General features: G+C 43.7%; 1 protein-coding gene across 2 annotated transcripts; it reads right to left on the minus strand.

The window, feature by feature from the left end:
* Positions 1–744: 744 nt before the first annotated feature.
* On the minus strand, positions 745–7,708 carry RGS4 (regulator of G protein signaling 4). 2 transcript variants are annotated; one of them, XM_059413415.1, is made up of 5 exons: positions 7,566–7,708; positions 4,570–4,674; positions 4,201–4,262; positions 3,477–3,643; positions 745–3,050 (listed from the first exon to the last, which is right to left on the minus strand). In XM_059413415.1, exons 1-5 carry the CDS (start codon positions 7,607–7,609, stop codon positions 2,811–2,813), a joined length of 618 nt encoding a protein of 205 aa, XP_059269398.1. In that variant the 5' UTR covers positions 7,610–7,708; the 3' UTR covers positions 745–2,810. The 2 variants fall into 2 exon arrangements, with proteins under 2 accessions (XP_059269398.1, XP_059269399.1); XM_059413416.1 differs by lacking the exon at positions 3,477–3,643 and having other exon boundaries at positions 2,896–3,050.
* Between the last annotated feature and the right edge of the window lie 14,414 nt (positions 7,709–22,122).

Below are 22,122 nucleotides of genomic sequence, written 5' to 3' on the forward strand. Positions count from 1 at the left end.
TGTATATATATGTGTGTGTATATATATATGTGTATGTATATATATACCACATCTTCTTTATCCATGAATGGGAATATTCTATACCCCTTTTATAGGGGACAGAATCTGTAAGGGGCAGGGGAGAAGGATTTTAAGCAGTTTGGGCAGGAATCTGTCCCTCAGGTATCTATAGGTCCTGTCCACCTTCTGAGTCTCCTCTGTTTCTGCCTTCTCTATCGGACAGATACTTGGAAGTAAGAGAAGGATAACTCTGAAAGGCGAATTCTCTTCCAACCATTCTTAGTCTCAACTGAGGACCTACAAGTTCATCACCACGTCTACCGAGCAAAGTCTCTGGAGCCAAGTCTGCCTCGACTCTGTGATGAGAGGGAGTCAGAGCAGTGGCAGGAACAGAATATACGACATTTGTTTTCTTCATCCTTCTCCAGATTCGGCATGGGAGATCGGAGACTGGACATGAGCCATATTCTGTCATTACCCTACACATTGCTGTTTCTCATCACACATTTTGTGGACCATTAATGTGTTTACAAGCAGAGAGTTTCATATGAAGCATTTATTTACCCTTATTATTAAGATGCATGTGTTTCACTGGAAGCATCAGCTTTGAGGCCTTTCAAGCACATGATAAAAGCAGGCATGCAAAGGGAAGGAGTATTCTGCCCACAGATCATGAGCAGGTAAGCTCAGCATGTCAGAGTCATAAAATAAGGGGAAAATACAATTGAAAAACACACTGGAAAATTGTATTACATAAAATAATTTACTTCTCATTCGGAATAACCTTCCGGACCTCTTTGTAAGACAGCAGCTCATGAGCACAGGTACAATCTGAAAGTCGTGACAATTATAATAGGGCAAGGTCAATAGAGTTACAAGTTTCGATCCTGGAGTCAACTAGAGATGAAACTGTCGAACCAGGTATAATAAAAAGGACATTGAGGAAGAACTGGGAATATGGAGTAAGACTGCCAGAGAGACAAGAAGGGCACAACAGAGAAAACCTACATCTTTAATACAACGATATTTGTATAGATACACTCTGGTGTTTTCATTCTGCAACCCAGTCTGTTGGCTTAAAAGCCACAAGGTGCTCACGCATGTAATTTATGCTGAAGAAATCGGTGCAATTGGCATGCGTGAGTGTGTGTGTGTATGTGCGCACTTCAAAGGCTGTAGTTTTAGAAGAATGAGAAGAAAATTACTTCCTGGCCATTCATTAATAATTCAGGTGATATCCTGCACCTCCATTTATAAAACAATACAATAATAAAAACATTGTAGAAAACAACATCATAAATAACATAAATGAGAAATTTTCAAGTATTTCATGTGCCTTGAAAAGTTCCAAACAGTAGTTCTAACAATTGGTATCTTATTTTTCTGTTCTTTTTTTTTTTTTTTTTTTTTTTTTCCTTCTTTCCTCTCTCATTTAGTCTCAGAGCCTGGAAAGAGATATGTGCAGCCCTGATGTCTGGTGTGGAATGAACAAGCTACTACTTTCAAAAGAGAAACTTGTGAGGGCTTTTCAGTTTGTAAAAACACGTTTGTCCTTTATAAAATACAATCCTTCCCACCCTGCTGGTTCGTAAGGGGAGGTATATAGCCTGGAGCCATTATAGGGAAACAACCAACCAAACCCGCAGTGAGGTAAGGAGCCTCAACTGATGGCTGAAGTCCTCAGGAAAAAACAAAATGAGGAGAGCACCTTGATCAGGAGAAGAGAAAAGAGGAGAGGATAAGACTATTAACTTTGAAGTTCGATGCCTTCACTCAGCCAGCATCTTACAACAGGTAGAGCTGGCGGGGCCCTACCTCCCTGTCTTCATTCAGCTCAAACATCTTCTCTCCTGACTCCCGTACCAGCCCGGCTGCTGATAACCACATACCAAGCACTCGGGCAGAGAAGGGGAGGCCAGCAGCTTCAGGACTTAAAAGTGCCAACAGTAATAACCAGCTCAAGACAGAACTGTGTCAGCCAGACATAAGATTCTTTATGATATTGGCTCTTTAGAATACTGTTCAACGTCGAGGCTGTCAGTGGTTGAACTATGCATGGAGTCCCTCGAATGCGTCTCCAACAAGACCTGTGGAGTTTACAGAATCAACTTTCCACAGATTAGCCTTTTTGTCTTGGCCTGCACGGCAACTGGTTCTATTTTCCTGTTTGATTGCAGGATGAAAGACCAGGGATCAGTACATGCATGTAGGTATGTACACACACTCCAGTGATGAGCACCTAGGGTCTTTCCTATCTATTCTTGCAGAAATATATATGTATATATACATATAGACATGTATACATAGAATGTGTACCTATGTGTGTGTGTAAATAGATGTATACATATGTATACATGTATACATCTATTTACACACACACATAGGTACACATAATAGATCAACCATATCTTAACATCTAGAGTTGCAGAAAGTGCCAACAGAATACATGTGCTTGTGGATGTCACATGAAATGTACCAACCAACCAACCTGAGGTCAGGCCACTGGGAGAAGAGACCTGCAACAGTCTTTGGAAAGCTGCCCCTCCAAAACCATTCTTTGGATACTTGCTCACGTGGCACCCTAAAGGAATTCTGGGAAAGCTGGACTGGAAGGAGGTCCTGCCCTGATGGAAACCAAACACCAAAACTCGATCTACTTCTTACACAGGAGAGACTCACACATGGCAGGCAGCATGAACACTAAGCTACAATGTGAATAAAGCCCTGGAGCTTAATACAGATCGATATTTGGCCTCAGGTTTTCCAGGCATAGAGTCTTAACATCTCAGGCCTCCAGCACCCTGTGAGAATCAGGCGCACTGGGGGACCAGGGAAGGACAGTCTGCAGAATTCTTGGCTCCTTTCTGCTTCTCTGACCCAGCGCTGGAAGAGTTGGCCAGGTCAAGATAGAATCGAGACTTGAGGAAGCGGCGGTATGAATCCTTTTCCATCAGGTTGAAAATCCTCTTCTGGGCCTCATCAAAGCAGGTTATCGTGGGCTCTAGCATGTTCCGGCTTGTCTCCTCCCTGGTGCAGGAATCCAGGTTTACCTGCAGGGCAAAGGCCAAGATGTATCAGATACACTGCCCCGTTGAGGATGGGAGGCCACGTGCTTGGTGGTGAGTAATCTGTGTGCACCCTCCCTACCCCAGAAATGAAAAGAACAGTTAGCTCAACCCTGGTTCATGCGAGAGAGTGTAAAAAGCTCATCTGCCTCTAGGTGGGCAAGGCAATATATTTGTTCTTTCTCACAAACGGAAAGATTTATCAGATAACTCATTAAGGGAGATCATCTAAGGCATCTGGATGGAAGAGTTTCTTAACTGATTGATTTGGGATTATAGAGACTATAATGACCTCCTCCATTATCAGATTTTTTTTCCTTTAACTTAGGTGATCTGAAGATCCACACCACTGAAGACCACTTGCAGGAAATTTCACTAAGATCCAGAGAGTTCTCTGCCATGAAGACCTACCTCCTTGGTTGCCTGGACTGAGATGAATTCATTATAGATCTTTTTGGCCTTGGGACTTAGTTTAGAGGGCGATTTGATTTTCTTGTACTCTTCGCAGCTAATCCAGAAGTCGATGTTCTCCTCACTGTATTCAGACTTCAAGAAAGCTTTGAAAGCTGCCAGCCCACCTGTGATGGAAGAGAAAGATCCACCATAATCATCACACTAGCAGGCCTCTTGGGACAGTGTATTTCAGAGAAAGCCAAGGTGCTTGAGAGAATAAAGCATGGGGTCAAACAACCACTTTCTCTCCACTTTCTGGGGGCCATTGGGGGTCAGGTGACCCTAATCTGTTTGACATCTATTGGAGCCCAGTTATAACTAGTGCTTCTTGCTCAAGGTTTGAAGTCTTAATGTTTCTGAAACACCCATGCAGCCACCAATTGCCAAAGTAAGTTTGAGAAAGAGAAACTAAAGCTGATTCCATAAGAAGTCTCCATATCTGGAACTTTTCCCGTCTACCTTTTCCCCATGTGGTGAGAGAGATGGTTTTCCACATGGTTGTCTGTCACAAAGCTCGAGGGCATGGTAAAATTTCAAGCAGACTGGTTCTCCTGAGTCTGGAAGTCAGAAGAAACCCAATTGTGTCTGCATTTCCTATTAGATCAAATATAGTATGAGATAATTTGTCTATCTAGAGAGCTTTTGTCCTCATCCTAGTGGGGAAGAAAGCTGTCAGACTTACATTCATGGCTGATCAGGTTTTCCAGTGATTCGGCCCATTTTTTGACTTCCTCTTGGCTCACCCTAGAGACATTAGAGAGAGAAAGAGTAACTTGAATGCCATGATACAAACTTAGGGCAAGAAATTTAAGTCCTGAAAACATGCAGATATTTTCTGTCCCATCCCTGTGATGAGACCTGTTGTTGATTAAGGCAGTCTTTCCATTAATGCATGGACATTTCACATGAAAGTGCTGTCTTCATGAAAATGGATGCCACCTTGATCCACATCTAGTTTAACTAAGAACACAACTTCCTTTTTTCCTCATAGAACATCCTGACATTAAATAGTTAATACTCATTGGGTCTCCACAGAGGCCTTTTCTCTTACCTCTGACAAACCACCACTTTGTCCTTCTTGCTGTGGGAAGAATTATGTTCACAGGAATCTGACTTCTGCAGCAGGAAACCTAGACGATGCTTCATATCTTTTGCACTGCGCAGAAGAAGAAAAAGAATAATGCTAATTAGGTTTTTTAAAAGATACCTTAGTGGCAGAGCTCAAAGAGTCCACTACTAGTAAAGGAGTAGGGGCAGTTTATTCGGGAAATGGGAGCTGAAGTCGGCGTGAACTGTCAGGAAAAGGAGATCCTACTGCTGTGTCTGCCTCTGACTCACTAGGAAACAACAGCCCAGCCTGCTCTGTCTGCAACAGAATTCAGACCCTCAGTCGGCTGCAGGAGCCTCTTCTGTAAACCGGTCATTTTGACCGATGGAACGCTTTGGTGTTTTTAACAGAAACACGGTGAAAACGTGACTGCTCTTTGGGTAATTTATGGGAAGGGGAGAGCAAGCAGTTAACTGTGGAACAAGGTGCCTTCCTGCCGCACGCCACCTTCTGGACAGTGGTTCCCGTTTCCACCTGCCTCCTTGCTAGCAGAGGGACCTACAGAGGCACCATCACCTGGGAAAGGGCTGTTTGGTCCCAGCCTCACCTGAAGTGGTGCCAAGAGATTCACGTTATTTACGGATATTTACGGAGAGAGAGAAGTGGAGGGGGTGGTAAATGCCACTGTTCTCGCCAACATCGGAGCAACTTCAAGCTTGCTGCTAGAGAAATCTCTCGCTGCTGCTGCTGCTGCTGCTGCTGCTTTTACTACTTTCCTGTAGAATATCTACACATTAAGAGCATTTACACTATAAAGGGCATCCAAGCCTTAAAAACAACAGAGAAGCGGGCAAGAGTCACCACTGCAGCTAGTGACTTTAATCAAAGCAGAGCTTCCAGCTTATTGCACTGTTTAACAGGTAGCTGGGGGGCAGCGGAGCACGTGACTTCCTCAGAAAGAAGGACCTTTTAATACGTTTTTAAGCTCAACTGTCTCTTTGTTAATGACTCTTTTGTTTGTATCTCTTTTATTATAAAAGCCAAGAAGTAGTTTTAAAAGAGCAATGTCACTTTAGAAGAAATGAATGACTAGACTTTTCCTCCTGAGAAGGAGAAAAATAAAGTCACAAGGATAAAAAGACATTTTAGGACGGCTCCTGTTATATCGGTGGCCTATCAATGCGCCTTTCTCCAGCAAGCTTGAATTCCATTATGTTCCTGGATTGCCCCTAATATGAATGGTATTTTCTCTTCCTCACAAGACTGATTCCCTCCCCCCACCCAGCTTCTCCGACTGGTCAGGGGATGCAAAACCCTCCTTAATGAGAGCAAGATATAATCATGAAGGCTCGAGTGATTCTAAGATACATATATATCGTGATTCTGTCAAAATATAAGTCACTTCACATTTCCATGTGCTGGGTCAGGCCGAGATCTGAGTTATTGACCAATGCAAGTCATTGCATAAAGAGCTGGAAGTATGCTTTAGCAAGGATGTTACATTTGTCCTAATAATGCATTGCAACCATAAAATAAAAACCAGCAAGACTTCAGAGGTGAGTCAGGAAGCTAGATTTGATGTGCACTTGGCCATGTACTGCCTATGTGACCTTGAGCAGTTCATGCCCTTCTGCAGTGATGTTAGTGGGTTGAAGTGTTGGAATAGTTGATTGGAAGTTGACCAGTGAGGAGATGGAAGAGTCATTGACCTTGTTGCTATACAGGTTACCTCCCCAGCTTAGCTTCTCAGCTCCTTGGACAGACTAGTGCAACCTTTCATCTCTCTCCCTAAATACTTACCAGGGCATAACTCTTTCCTGAACCTCCTGTATTTTGTGTGGTTGGTTTTACATAGGAGTTAACTGAAGCTTGGAGTAATTTGCTCCCTTCATCTCAGGATAGTAATGGAGCAGTCAGTGGAACTTACTCCATACATATTCCCAGCCAGACCCTCCTGCTTCATTTTAAAGCAGCCAAGAAAGTGCATTTAATAAAGAATATTGTTTCACACTCCTGAATGACAGAATATTTGAAAGGTATACTTCTAAGAAGTGCACAGGAGACTTGCTTTCTGGGATATTTCTACAGTCAGATTTAAGGTAATTTTTATTTGCAGGGAAGCAAGGGTGTAGTATACATACAGACTGACTTTGTGCCTTTAACTGTAAGAATAAATAATATCATATGCACTAGTCTTATCTTTTTCTTCAGCTGGCTAATATGTAAACAGTCTCCGAAAGCATATTTATATATATATATATATATATATATATATATATATATATTTTTTTTTTTTTTTTAATTAAGCCAAAGGCATATGAGGAGCTATGGAGTAGTTTTACCTTTTTTTAAATCAAGAGACAATACATCAACAAAGCAATATCTGCAGGATGAGATCGTCTATAGAACGCTTAACTGAATTGTTAGGATCAATACTTCTCAACCATCACTCGCATAAGGCATTTCAGGAACTGGGGGAAAGGGCAATAAGAAAAGGGAGGGTCTAATATTGGAACTCATACTGTATTGCCACACTTGCTTATAAGGACATAAACAGTAGAAGATACTGCAGCACCACACAGAAAACACAGTGTCTGTGATGTAGTCTAACCTCATATGGGCTATCTTCCCCTAAACCACCCCGTTGGAAAGCTCAGAGACACGATTCCACACACCCCAGGGATGCCATCACAGACCACTGCATTTGGTCCGAAAACTCGTATCAATTCTTCATTCGAACTAGCTCGGTGAGAAGATCAGAACAGCCCTCAAAACCGAAGTCATACAAAACAACACATAAGTGCCAGCATTCAGAGGGGCACACTTCTCCAGTGACAATTTTGAGCTGATCTTGGAGGAAAGCTAGCAAGTTGAGCTCCCCCACCCCCAGACCACACTGTTTCTAATTCCAAAGAACTAGGTCAGTAAGGAGTATAGGTAAGTAACTAAGAAAGTCAATCAGAAAGTTTAACGTGGTGAGTGGCTGAAAATAATCTTACCTCCTCAGGCAAGAAGCCGGCAGACCTGCAAGTCCTTTGCACATCTTGTTCGGTGTAGGATTCGCAAGCTGGGGAGGAAATGCGGCAAGAAGAGCTGTGGCTTGGGTTTTGAGCGCCCTTGGCCTTTCCCCGGGAGAAGATGCTGTCAGACTCCCGAGCCTGCAGGGGTCCCTTTTATAGCCCAGCGGCGGCCTCTCAGCCAATCAGACGGCAGCCCTGAAACCACCGCCCCGCAGCCGCCTGGCCAATCAGACGGCAGCTCTGAAACCGCCGCCCCGCAGCAGCCCCCCCCCCCCCCCCCCGCCCCCCCGCCCCCCGCGCCCGGGCGGCGAGAGTTACGCGGGGAGGCACTGACGCATCACCCAGCAAAGTGAACAGCCGGAGACCAGCCTCTTTGCGAAGCGGGCAAACAAAAAAGAAAAATGTGTTCTCTGTCTCTGCCGATGTCGGTCTGGGGCTTTGAATTTCTGGAAAAGGCGAGGGGGAGGGGAGAGAGTTTCAAACGTTAGGAAACATCGCTTTTATTCGTTCTTCTTGTAAAAACAGTGTCCAGGCAGGTTGCCTCTTGGAAGGAAAGGCGCCCGCGGGAGTTCGTGGGCTCGTTTTGGGACTGAATCTCAAGGCGCTTCCTTTTTTGCATTAGAAATAGCCTATCCCACGTGGTCCAAGATCTCATCCTCACTATTTCCAGAGGAGATTTGGCAGGACGGCGGTTTCCAGGTCTCGATTTGCAGAAGTTGCCTTTTGGGTTGTCACATTCTCGCAGGGGCGCGGAGAGGCATGGCTAGAGAGCAGAAGGTTACATGCCTGGCGGCACAGAAAATTAGCCTGGGGACAGTGGATTAGCCACATCAGCCCGACTGTGGAATACTTTTCTGGAAATCTTACTGAGAGCAGGATTCAGCCCAACACTAACCATATACATGTACATGCCTCCTGCCAAAAAGCTGCAACATAGTCCTGGAGAACCAGAGGAAGGAGTAAATGAACAAGTACAAAGACACTTTCTTATCCGCTAATGGACTTAGTATCTTATTAAGTCTTATAGGATTCAGGTCTTCAAACTGGTACATGACAATATTGAAGAGAGACAGAGACAGACACAAAAAAAGGAGGAGGAGGTGGGGTAGGAGGAGGAGGTAGGAAGGGGAGGAGGAAGAGGAGAAAAAGAAGAAAATAGGCAAGTGGCATCTGTATTACCAGGCTTCAGAGTGAACATCTGAGCACCTGGTTAGTATCTTTTGCACACAGCATGACAGACTGAATGCCTGGAAGAACCATGCAGGCGTTTCCTTCTCGTAGTCGTGGCTCCAGTGCCCACACCAGAGTGACAGAGGGGTCCCGCCCCTGCAGGAAAGCTATGCATGATAGGAGGGAATGAATGCCATGTCAGATGCAAACAGCTCTCCTTTTTTAAGTAGATAGGCTCCTGATCACCAGATATAGTGACTGTACTTTACATATGAGAAGCAGGGGCATCAAATGGTTTAGAGGGAAAAGACAAAAATAGATGGGTTCCAGGGAGATGCAAAGGTACCCTAGAATATAGAGAAGGAAGTGACAAAGAGCAATGTGTCTACCTTACAGATGACCCTAGACATCCCACACTGCCCACTCCATTACCCCAGTCCATGGCCCTCAGAGCAGGGAGGTGGCAGAGGAAAAAGAAAATGATGGCATGGCCATAATTTCTAGAAGATGTATTTAAATTATAGGAAAAATTCTCTGGCTTTCTCCAAGTTAGATAGGAAAAAAATTAGATTAACTACAGACAACTTTTCCTTAAGGTTTAACATGGAACAGATACATTGTGTGTGTGTGTGAGAGAGAGAGAGAGAGAGAGAGAGAGAGAGAGAAGTGGACAGTTGTCCTTGGTTGTGTTGGAGAAGGAGACACAGTGCAATGCAAAATGGCAGAGGCCATCAGACCAAGGAATCTAGGGAGATGGACTAGTCAGAATTGGCATTAAAGAATAGAGAATAACTAAAATAAAAAAACCAGGGCCTTCTTTATTTACGTAGGCACCCAAGACAGTGATCATTCAAATAATTTGATTTTAGGAACATGAATGAAGACCTTGAACCTGGGTCAAAGAGATGCGTGACTGGTCATAAGTTAAATACAAATAGTGCCAATAGGTAAGCTAGATGGGATTCAAGGTAATCTAGGCTAACTCCTTCATTTTACCAAAAAGGTAAATGAGAAGAAAAGTGATTTGCCAAGATCTCGGCTTTTTACTGATAGAACTGGTTTCCTGAAGCTAGGTGGTGTGGATGGATTTTCTACTGGCTATAGTATATATCAAATGAGATAAACTATGTAAACAGAGATATTTGTAAACTGTAAAGTGCTAGGCAAATATTGTTTATTGTTAGATTATATACAGCAGATAACAAAATGCAATATTAATTTCAGGTATTTCCATCAAGGAAATTCTGTCTGATTTTCTCTTGGTACCTGACAGCAAGGAACCACATTGCTCTGGTTCTCTATTAAATCCAGGTCTTTTCATCTGTCAAGGTATTTCATATTATTTCACTTCTTTAACTGTAATTTCTTAATTTCTTAAGAGTTTTAATATTTCAAAGGATGTTTGGGAAAGCTTTATATAAGTTAACTTATTTTACACTGTGGGACTGGATTATGTTTGAGGAGGCAAAGACGGGTACATCATGATACCTTGACAATTTTCCGCCCTCTTTCTCTGACATGCACAAAGCCTTTTGTTCTGTTATTCTGTGATTTGTCATTCCTGAATGATTCTCGTGAGGTGGAACAGCTCCATTCTCAAAAGACCTACTTTTTATTTATTCGTTGATTTAAGACCTGTCTTTTGAGCACCTACTCTGTGACAGGTTCTGTCTGAAGAACCACAAGCAGGCAAGTCCCCACCCAAGCGGAATTTCCACCCAGGTAGAAGGAGTCAGCAAATAAACATGTAATTCCAGATTTTAACCCATGCCATGAAGAAAATAAGCAAGTGATGTCACAGAAAGAAACCGACTGGCAAGGGGCTCATTTAGCCAACGGGCTCAGAAAGACCACTTTGAAGAGGTGGGATCTGGAGTGAGAGCTTTCATGGTGAAAAAAGGCCTACCGTGGTCCCATTTTACAGATTAGACATGGAGGGTTTGAGTAACTTACCTGAGGTTTATATATCTACAAGGTGGTGGTGACAGGAGGTCAACTCAGACAGTCCAGGGTGTCTACTATTATCCTCTATGCTACCACGGCCATGAAGGATGAGAGTGTACCATTTAGAGACCACAGAGATGTTGCATGTGACCATGGCTCTGGGGCAGAGGGAGAGAGAAATGAAGCTAGATGGGCACTCTGAGACCCGAAGGGGGTTTCCGGTCACAATGAAGACCAGATTTCATCCTGTAGTTGGGGGGGCTAGGTGAGGTATTCAAGTAGATCACAATAGTGCTCTAGAAGTAGAACTTGGGAAGCAGTGTTTGGGAGGGAGAGAGTGGCAGAAAGTTTGATGTCTATCCCAGTAGTCCAGGTGAAAGAAGATAATGGTAAAAAACACTGCGGGCCAAGGATGGTGAGCATCAAAGGCGGGTTAACGTGGAAAAGCTCTCCTTAAACTGTGAATGCTTAGCATCTGGAAGGCATTGTGGGCCCAAGCTCTGTAAACTGCTTCCTACTGAGGGACATCAAACCACACTGGATGTGAGCTGTGTGCGGTCCCCAGGTAAGTTTCTAATTTCCCCACCCTTAGCTCAGGGAGAACAAGAGAAAACATTGCTCAAGCTCTTCTGAGATCTGAAACAAGGAAAGAAGCTTTTGTGGCAGGCACAGGATTCTACTCCTCAGTATTAAGAAGGGGACCCTGTGAGGGCAGGATAGAGACCAAGGCTCAGCCTTAGTCAACATTCATACCATCTCAGATCACAATTTCCTCTCAGCGGTTAGAACCATGCCCTGCCCCCCTTAATAGTTGACTTCAGTGGCCGCGATGTCAGAGAGAGAGTTCAAGTTATTGATTTAAGGCCAAAAAGCAAACATAACCAACTGGAGAGTGCTGTACACCAGGGAGATGGACAGGCACTTCCCCGGTGTCTCCCTTTTGGGAAAGGTGTCTTAACTCTCTGCATCAAGCTTGGTGGTCACATGCAGGAAATCAGAGCCCTTCACCCTGACACTAGACTAAAACCAGGTGAGGTATGGCTCGATTTCCCTTGGATGGTGTCACACTTAATGAGCTGAGGGAAACATCTTTCTTTCCTAAGAAGTAAGGGAAGAACCAAAATATCCTTATCCCAAAGATTTCATCTTTCTTATGCAGAGCTTAGCCCAAGATAGAAACAGGAGTTTCATAAGACTTCATTTAAAATGTGTAAATGGAAAGAGATGACATGGTATCCTGGAATGTGCTTGAACTTCGCCATCAAGCTGACTTGGATTCTAATAATAGCTCTTCCCCATGCTGGCTGGGTGGTCCTGCAAGCTAGGGTAAACGTTCTGAATTTCAGCTTCTTCTTGTGTCAAATGGGATAATACTATATGATCTGGTAGAGGTGCTCAGTAATATTTGTTGAATGAATATTGTTAGGATTATATGATACCATGTATGCAAAAGTTATCAGGAATACTTAGGAATCGTAACTATTATTATCAGAAATGTATTATACATTTTATATGAATTAGCATTGTGATCATTATTCATCTCTTAAAAAAAAAAAGCATGGGCTCCCACTTGCCTTCATATGAAAATGTCAAATTCCTGACATGACCCTCCAGGACTTTGATGCTTGGACCACAGCATACCTTTCATCCCTCCTTCCACTCTTTTCATCATATTCATCCCAGACTGTTGAGGATTCCCCACACATGTGTGTGTCTTCCCTACTTCGTGCCCAGGCTGACGCTGTGCCATCCACCTGGAATACTGACACAACTCCCTACCTGTCGAACCCTCTTCCCCTGCCCTCCATCCTAACCCATTGCTACCTCTTTTGTCCTCTGCCAGCACTGTGCTTGCACCCAACCTCTATCTAAATTCTCTTTAAATCTGTGTTACCTTTGTTTGTAATGTTTATGCAAACCTTTATGTTCAATGTCTTCTGCGGGTCTGAAAATGTGCTCATTCCGGAGACATTAATCTAACAAACAAAGGGACACTTGTGGCACAGTTAAGTGTCTGACTCTTGGTTTCAGCTCAGGTCATAGTCTCATGGGTGGTGAGATTGAGCCCTGCAATGGGCTCTGTGCTCAGCATGGTGTCTGCCTCAGATTTTCTCTTCCCTCTGCCCCACCTCTACTCTCTTCTATCTCTCTCTCAAATAAATAAATAAATTTTTAAAAAATGTCTAGCAAATACATACAGATACCCTCTGTGTGCTCAGTGCCATGCTAGGCAGTACATACAAGACCAGACTCTGCACTTTACCATCCTACATTCTGGTGGGGAGGTGGAGAGCAAAAATCGAGTATATAGGCAAATAAATAAAGTAATTATGAATTGGGATAAATGTTGTCAAGGAGAAAAAGAAGACCTACACCAAAGGATGCCTTAAGAAATAACAGGGTAAGCAGTCCTACTTCATCTTAGATGAAGAAGCAAGAGTTCTCTAAGAAGGTAATATTTCAACTAGGACCTACAATACGGGAAGGGGCCTGCCATGCAAATAATGGTGGCATCCCAGGCAGAAGAAAGCAGATGTACAGGCCCTGAGGCCAGAAAAAGTCTGATGCATAGAAAAATGACAGGGGTTAGGATGTAGGGCGTAGAAACAAGAACAGCAAGATAAGGTTAGGCTAGGATACATAGATAGGAATCTACGTAAGGGGCTTGAACTTTATTTCCCCTACAATGTGAGGAGGTGGCATGTGCATGTTATGACTCACATTTCCTGGATCTTAGACTGTTTTATGGTAAATAGAACCCGGACATCAAGAGGTTGTGTAGAAAACTGTAGAAATTGTCTAGAGAAGGAATGGTAGGGGTGTGCAACAGGCAGGAGGAGAAGACTCCATCCCAACACTGAAAAGCTTGCATTTTGGTGGTGGAGAAAGTCATTGAGCAATTAATTTTAGGAAAATATTAGACATTCACAAACAGGGACAATCATAGGTGCTTGGAGAGGAGAAGAGAAGAACATGAGGTGGTCATGGAGGTGGACTGAGTTACCTCACTATCTGAAAGGATAAGCATCATTATTCGTCCATTTCACACAGGAGGGACCTGAGCACACAGAAGCTAAGTAATGTGTTTCATGGTGTCACAGCTATGAAATCATTGAGCAAGATTGAAGCTTAAGCCACTTGTTTCCAGAGGCCATGCCCTTAACTCCTATGTGATACTGCCTCTCATACTGGTTGTGCTTCTCTGCCTGGCCATGAGCTACTAGAAGCCTCTCATCTCACGTGCTTGCTTGTTCCAATGACATTTTGCCTATATGCATTGTTTCTTTTCATCCAGGGAACCGGGGTGATGGGGTCAGCCTCTATCACACCAGTGAATTAAACTTCCCATGTCCACTTAAATTTAATGACTATTTATTTAAAATTATTTAATTAAGGTACAGCTGACATATAATATTAGTTGCAGGTGTGTAACATAGTGATTTGCAATTACATACATTGTGAAAGGCTCAGTATGATAAGTGTAGTGCCCATTTGTCACCATACAGTGTTATTACCATATTATTGATTATATTCCCCAGATGTAATTTACACCTCCATGGCTTGCTTATTTCATAACTGGAAGTTTGTACTTCTCATTCCCCTTGGCTGTTTTGCCCTTCCTCCACCCAACCCTTTTCTCTGGCAACCACTGGTCTGATCTCTGTGTTTATGAGTCTGTTTGCTCATTGGTTTTGTTTTTCGGATTCTACAGATAAGTGAAATCATATGGTACTTGCCTTTCTCTCCCTGATTTAATGAATGCAATGACTTCAATCTTCACTCTTCAGTCACCCTGGTATAATTAACAAATCTAAGTGAAGGCAAGGTAAGAAAGAAGGAACAATTCTGGAAGTCTTGTGAATTCATGTAGTAGTTCCCAAGAGGATAAATTCCTCTGAGCATATGCCTTATTTCAAAAGTTTTTTTAAAATTTAGAATGTTTTCTGTATTTGTAATTAATCATTTGACTTGATAATTAAGGTGTAGAAAGTCATTATATCTGTTTCTAGAAAGGTCAAGTTTTAAGGAAACACTGCATCAAAATCCTAAAATGAGAACCCACCTGGGGTACCCCTCTCAAGTTTCATCCATTTCTGAGCTCAGTCTCCCCCCAGCTGAAGGTCCTCAGGGAAGCAGCTCTGTAATCTTGTAGGATTTCTGGCCGGGACGTATGTGTGAACAAGTAAACACACTTACTCATATCAAACCATGGAGACAGCTGCCCCTCATCTGGCAGGAAATAACAGTGATTGAAATAGTATCATTGCACCAAGGTGTTGACCCAGAAATATGGAAGGGCTGTCCCACAATATAGAGTTCATGTGCCTTGATTGTTTTGGGGGAGTGTTGATGGGTTTTTGTTGAGCCATAAAATGGCCTCAGCCATTTCCTCTTAAAATAACCAATTTCTGTAACACTTCACAGTTTGCAAAGCACTTCTTCTACATTATCTCATTTGCCTTTCAGATCAAACTCCGTATGTCCAAAATTGAGATAATTTTGCCCTCCAAAAACCACTCTGTCTCCAGTGTTTATTCCCGTCAATCTACTCTGGTGGTGTTTTTACTCTGCTCTTCCTCTCCTGGCCTTATTAACCTGGTTCAGACCCCCTTGCATGTCCTCTGGAACAGATGACTTCATTGCTTTTTTTTTTTCCCCCAATTTATTTGAGACAGAGAGAGAGAGAGCAAACAGGAAGGATGTCAGAGAGAGGGGGGGAAGCAGACTCTGCTGAGCAGGGAGCCCAGTTTGGGGCTTGATCCCAGGACCCTGAGATCAGGACCTGAGCTGAAGGCAGACGCTTCCCCGACTGAGCCACCCACCTTCGTTGCTTTCGTAACGTAAGAGTGCTCCTGCTTCAAACGAACTCCTTAGGCAGAACATCAAAAAGAGAGCAGAATTACATGAAGCAACTGGAAAGACAGAAGAGCTTTCTGCCCCATCAGGTCATCTTCCGAAATCCCTGAAGCTTCACTAGACCATAGTGTTGCCCATGTGTTCATTTGTTTATTTATTTATTTAGTCTACATCTGCTTTCATGTGCTGCTGGCAGGGTTGGGCATTGCAATACAGACTATCAGGGCTCACAAAGGCTAAAATATTTACTCTCTGGCCTTTCACAGAAAAAAACAAAGCAAAACAACAAAAACGAGAACAAAAACCCATGCTGGTCACTGGGCTACAATGTAACAATAGGTCTACTGAACCAGGTTCCCTATGAACTCTTCCTGCCTTATTCATCCATCCAGCACACTGCAGTGATAGCCTGCCCCAACAAGCTTGTGCCACTAACTTTCTGCAAAAGAAAGTTACAATTTCTTCACCCACACTACTCCACACTTGACGACCACGTACCTTTCTGACCTTAATTTCCAATCTCTTCCCAAACACTCTGAAGTATTGACTTTTCTCTCTCAATGGTCCATGCTTTCTTATACCCAAGTCATTTTTATCTAGCAGGAGCCTTCTTGCTCGTAGTCACCCAATCTCCAAACTTGAAATCCCTTCAGAAGAGTTAACTGAGCCCACAGTGAAAAGAGACCTCCTTCCTTTAGTTTGCTGACTTCAGTACTTTAGTGACAAAGTACTTTTGTCACTATCTATCGTGGCATTGAGCAATTTCTGTCATAAGTGCCAATCATACACACACACACACACACACACACACACAACTAGTGCTCTTTCTTTTACTGTTTTATAAACTCAGTGGTGATAGGAGGCTGACCATATTCCACCCTTGCAGAACCTACTGGTACTATTCATCTTGCATTTAAGAACCTTACGCTAAAGAGGTGTGGAATGAAGAAACCCATGATCCTGCAGATAGGAATTATTATACCATCCGTTTTACCAATGTGTAAACTAAGAAAGAAGATGCGTGTCAGTCAGGATAAATTAGATTCTACCACAGTAACATACAACCTCCCAAATCCAAATGCACTTAAAAGAACAAAGACTTGTTCTTGTCCATCCCCTGTGTCCTTTCAGGCGGTGTTTGCTGTAGTCTTGAGTCTGAGACAAGTGCTCCATCTGGAATGTTGCCGGTGTTCTATGACAGCTTTTTCTTAGAAGTGATGTACATCAGTTCTGTTTCTATGTCATCAGTCAAAGCAAATCACACAACCAAGCTTTGTGACCGAGGGGCAGGCCAGCATAATCTGTCCCCTACAAGTGGCAGCAGATATTTCTAAATGCTAACAAGATCTACCACAAGGAGGTTAAATGACTCGTCCAAAATCACACAGGGAGCGAGTGACAGGAAGTGAAAGGAAGTCATTTGATATGTAAGTCCAGCTTCTCTCTTCACTCCATCATAAAGCAAACTGACGACCAGAGGGAATGATGTGGCGCCTGCAGAAGCAGCTCTGCTCTAGCCGCTCAAACTGACCCACCAGCCCGGAACACTAGAAGGGGAGAAAACAAATGAGAACAGTGATGTCTTCAGGTCAGTTCCTTTAGCGTGTCACAATTGGAGAATCCACGGCTGTGGCTACGGATGGCAATACAGGAAGTGACAGCTTCTATTATTGCTGATTGCCTTAAGAGGCTGCTGGAAGCAGTTGGAATGCAGTAAATGGAATAAAGCTTCAGCTGCGCTACCCCGGCTCTAAACACCATTACCAGCGCGTGGGAACAGAGAGGCCTGCAGAGGCTGGATGGCACAAAAATCATGGGGACGTAGATCAGGCTGAAGGGCACTGTGCGCATGGATGTCTCCTTAAATGTACTCATCTTCCTATTTATGGCAAAAGGCTTGGGATTTACTTCATATAAGCAGAGCAGATTTCTGGCCATTTTTATGGAGAATCAGCAAGTAGTTAATTAGTTTCTGGGCACTATGCTGGACCCGAGGAACGAGACAGATATCATTCCTGACCTCACAGAGATGATAGTCCAGTACATTGAGGGGAGTGAGAACAAAAAGAGAAGAACAGGGTTGTAGCAGACATTCTCGGTGCTCTGACAAGATTCTCCTGAATCCCTTTTGCTGTTTCTGTGAGCTCACCCCCAAATTTTGAATGTCTTCACTTCTACTCGCCTGCACCTGACCTCGTCTTGGAGGACCAACTTCAGCATGCTGGAGCAGCTTTGGCAGCAAGCTCAGAAAGTGGGAGTTGCCTAGGAGTTTAAGTGCCTTCTCCCCGTGACTGGCAGTAGGGTGTGAAAGCCAAGCTCACTTGCTTTTCCAGGGAAACAAAGCCAGAGCCATAATTCACACTACAGAGTTCCCCTGAAGCTGGGTCTTTGATGCAATTGTAGCCTTGCTAGGTGTCCCAGCCATGAGAAATCACCCCACTGGTGCAAGAAAGACCCTGCAAGACATTCACAGCATCGGGATTTACCTTTGCTCATTTTAACCACATTCAATTCTGTAGTTTTGTAGCAGAGACTATACAGATGAGAAAATTGCCATCTGTTCTCAGGCACGTTGGAGTCCTCTAGCAGGAAGACATGAAAAGTGAAGTTAACACAATACAAAATCCTATCAGATGAGTGTCACCAAAAAAGTACAAAATGCCAAAGAGATTGAGAAGAGAAGAGAGAGACTGAGATCACACCAACTTAGAAAAAAACAGGAAGGGTTTTATAGAAGACGTGTCATCCAGCGAGCCTTGAAATTATGACTAGGATTTCAAGAAACGTAGCGTAACTTGAGCTAATCCCAGGATCTCTCTTGGTGCCACATACAAACATCTGCAGAATCTCAAGCAAAAATTATCAAAAACTGGGGGAATCTGGGTGGCTCAGTTGGTTGAGTGTCCGACTCTTGATTATGGGCTCGGGTTATAACCTCAGGGTCCTGAGATGGAGCCCTCCGGCAGGCTCTACACAGGGCATGGACCCTACTTAAGATTTCACTCTCTCTCCCTCTGCCCCTCCCCACACCCCACACTTGTGCTCTCGTTCTCTCTCACAAAAAAAAAAAATAATAATAATAATAATAATAAAAATCCCATGTTACACATTGCCAATTCGTAACCAGGACTGCTCTTGTAAGTTCCTCCTTCCTCTCCTGTCCTGTCGTCTGTCATCTTCAGTAGCTTCAGACTCTTCCTCTGTCCTGTTTACAGGACATACTTGGCATCTGGTTTCGTCTCCAGGAAGCCTGAGTACAACAGCGACCACGAATCTTGTCAAAGGGTTGGGTCTGTGGGAGGGGAAGGTGGGCTGACTCACTTGTTAAAATGTGCTGCCGTTGTCCCAAGAAAACAGAATGGTCAGCACAGAGGTCTGTGTTCTAGGACAATGACTGGAATTGGGGTGAGTATAGGATGAACGGAGAAAGACTAACACTATGTTCCAGGATCTACTGTGTGGACTTGTCCTACAAGCTCTCAGCGGGGTGACGGCATGAGGTGTGAGGCCCGCATTAGTTGGATACAAGAGAAATGACCATACTTGTTGGATTAGAGGGGAAGGGGGCAAATAAACTTAGATTTGGTGAACTCTACACACCTTAATTTTTTTTTGTTTTTGTACTGTTGAAACAGTATTCAAGTTTCAGAAAAAAAAGTCAAGTGATGCGGGGGCAGTATTTGCATTAAAGATCTGTTTTTCCAAGCTTCCAGAGTGGGATCTGAAATGAGCACACAGTTGGCCCAACTTCTGTCTCTGGGCCCTAACCCCCATTTCCTGAGAACCCCACTGATAAATGGGAATTAATGTTCATGCTCCTATGAGCCACTGAGTCACCAGAGATCCAATTACGCTCGTCACACTTTCCCCCCTTAAGGCAGAGAGTGGGCTAATGCACTTTAGAAATATTTTTAGTAATAAGTCTTGAAGCGAAGAGGTTTTTTCATTTTACATTTCAGGTAATTGGAAGATGAGGTCATGATTGTTATTAGCTACATTTTGGGCCTAACTCTAAGTCAAAAGTACAGGGCTAAGTGTTGTGGCTGATGGAAAGACAAAGAAGAGGGGTCTTAGCTTAAAAATAGACATGCACAAATAATGATACGGAGTCAAAGAAGGGGGAAGGTACATTCAGGGTGAGCTCTGATAACCTCAAATACAGCATCTCAAACAGCGGTGTTATGTACGCTGCCAAATTAGTATCTTACCCAAAACTAGAAGTGGAGGTTATTCATTTCAGTTTTACATTTCTTATTTTTGCTCCTTGTCATCTGGTTAAAAGGTGGAATGGAAGGAAAACATGCAGACAGGGAAGGAGTTTTCTCTTGCTCTCTCTTTTTCACAGGCTCTGATTGTGTCCAGGCACTGGAGTCCTCTTGGCTAACGGACACCTGTCTCACTCTGCCGCTGGCCACTGCTATCCATCCACAGAATAGGCATTTACTGAGCAGCTACTATATTCTGGCCCCAGAACCTGCCTGCGCAGTGTCCTCGTACATATTCACAATGCTTTCTCAGTTTCCAAGATGATTTCATGTTTTTTAAGATTTTATTTACTTATTTATTAGAGAGAGAAAGAGAGAGAAAGCATGAGTGGGGGGAGGGGCATAAATACAGGAAGAAGGAGGCTCTCCGCTTAGCAGGGAGTCCCATGTAGGCTCCATCTCAGGACCCTGGGATCATGAACAGAGCTGAAGGCAGACGCTTAGCCAACTGAGCCAGCCGGGTGCCCCTGATTTCATATTTCAATCAAGGAAATGTGTCTTATTTCTCTCCCCTTTGGAGAAAATGGAGATGAGTTTGGTTGGAAATCTTTGAAAAGGAAGTTTATTTCTATTTGATTATCCATGCAAGAAACCTGGGGATTATTCTCATTCTCTATGAAATCTTACTCTCTAGGTCAGAAGTCTCTCTGGTTAAAAATCAGAAAAGGGGGGCACCTGGGGGGCTCAGTGGGTTAAGCCTCTGCCTTCAGCTCAGGTCATGATCTCAGGGTCCTGGGATCGAGCCCCGCATCGGGCTCTCTGCTCAGCAGGGAGCCTGCTTCCCTCTCTCTCTCTCTGCCTGCCTCTCTGCCTACTTGTGATCTCTCTGTCAAATAAATGAATAAAATCTTAAAAAAAAAAATCAGAAAAGGGAGGTATGGTTTCTATAAAGCTTATACCAATGCATTGTGAGAGAGCTTTAGAGATATGCGAGAAATCAGGAAACATGCATGGGTAATGTCTTAGAGGTTCTGAGAACTGGTGCAAATCCCATAAAATCCTGACCTAGCCCCTGGCCATGAGCTGCCATAATCACCCTCTTCTGTAGCCTTCACAGCAGGCTCTGAGCTGGGGGTGGCATGAGGGGAAGGAAAATAATCTCTAGCCTGTTTTTCAGATGAGGAAAAAAAAAAATTTAGAACAGAGAGCCCAAGTTAGGGAATTACTGAAGATTAAAAATTAGTTAAGTAATTGCTAATAAGTAATTACGAGTAAGGTGGGGTCCAGATCTTCTGACTCCAATTCCCCATGCTTCTCTTGATAGCTCACAACTGTTCTCTGAAATGAGGTCCCTTTGAAGCCTCATTAAACACCCACATAGAAATGGCAGGGCCTTGTTGCCAATGGGCATCCAGTTTCCATTCTACTTTATAAAAATCAAGTGGGAAAATGCACCAGGCTATTAGAAATTATGCCACTAGAGCACTGCTGATGGGAACTGTGGGCGATTTAACCTGCTTGGAGATGCCGAACACCATCCAACAGGAGATTACTATGGCAATGCTCCTCTTATCTCAGTGGCTTTAAACAAAAATATCTCAAGAGCAAAGTAATTAGGTAAGTAGAGCAGTGCGTCTGCGTTGTTTCATGCAGTCGTTTTCCAATGATTACTGGTTTTATTGCTGTGCCTTGGGCTCCCAGGTCCCACCTAATATAGCAGTTCTGCCCAGGGGAGGGAGACGACGGATGCGCGTGCACGCACATGCCTGTGTATATATGTGTGGGTGTGATGGGGGCAGTACCTTGGATTAGCATGTCCCCAAAATTCCTTTCGCAAGTGGCCCCATATGGCAGGCTCCCACTCAAGTGCAAATGGAACAAAAGAAATTATATGTGGGATCGCAGGATACACACAACCTCAGATTGGGCTTGTCAGAGGGTTACGAGTGCTGTCATGGGAGCAGTGTTCATCCGTGCCTTGCTTTCCTCCCCGTAGATTAAATTTAAGTGTCTCCCCATGTTGCTGCTTCTAACTCCCTGTGACTCAGATTGTCTTTTCTCAAGGCTCCCAAAACATCTCTTGTTTCTGTTTCTATTGCCTTGCACCCCTCCCTGCCCAGCCAGGCATCAGCACTACCATCCTCACTCTACCCTCTTCTCTGCCCTGGAAGTAGAGAACTCTCACCTTGCGGTGCTTCCTCATCACAGGTGAACATTGCCAGGGAGAAAGCATCAAGTCCCCCAGGGTTCCTCTTGCATCTACTCCCAACACAATGGAAAAGATAAAAGGAAATGACTTTTGTTGAGAACCACTAAGTGCCAGGCCTTTAGTCAGGCACTTTGGATGTTTTCTCAGTTGA

The sequence above is a fragment of the Mustela nigripes genome, chromosome 10 (assembly GCF_022355385.1).
Source record: "Mustela nigripes isolate SB6536 chromosome 10, MUSNIG.SB6536, whole genome shotgun sequence".
Taxonomy (NCBI): Eukaryota; Metazoa; Chordata; class Mammalia; order Carnivora; family Mustelidae; genus Mustela; species Mustela nigripes.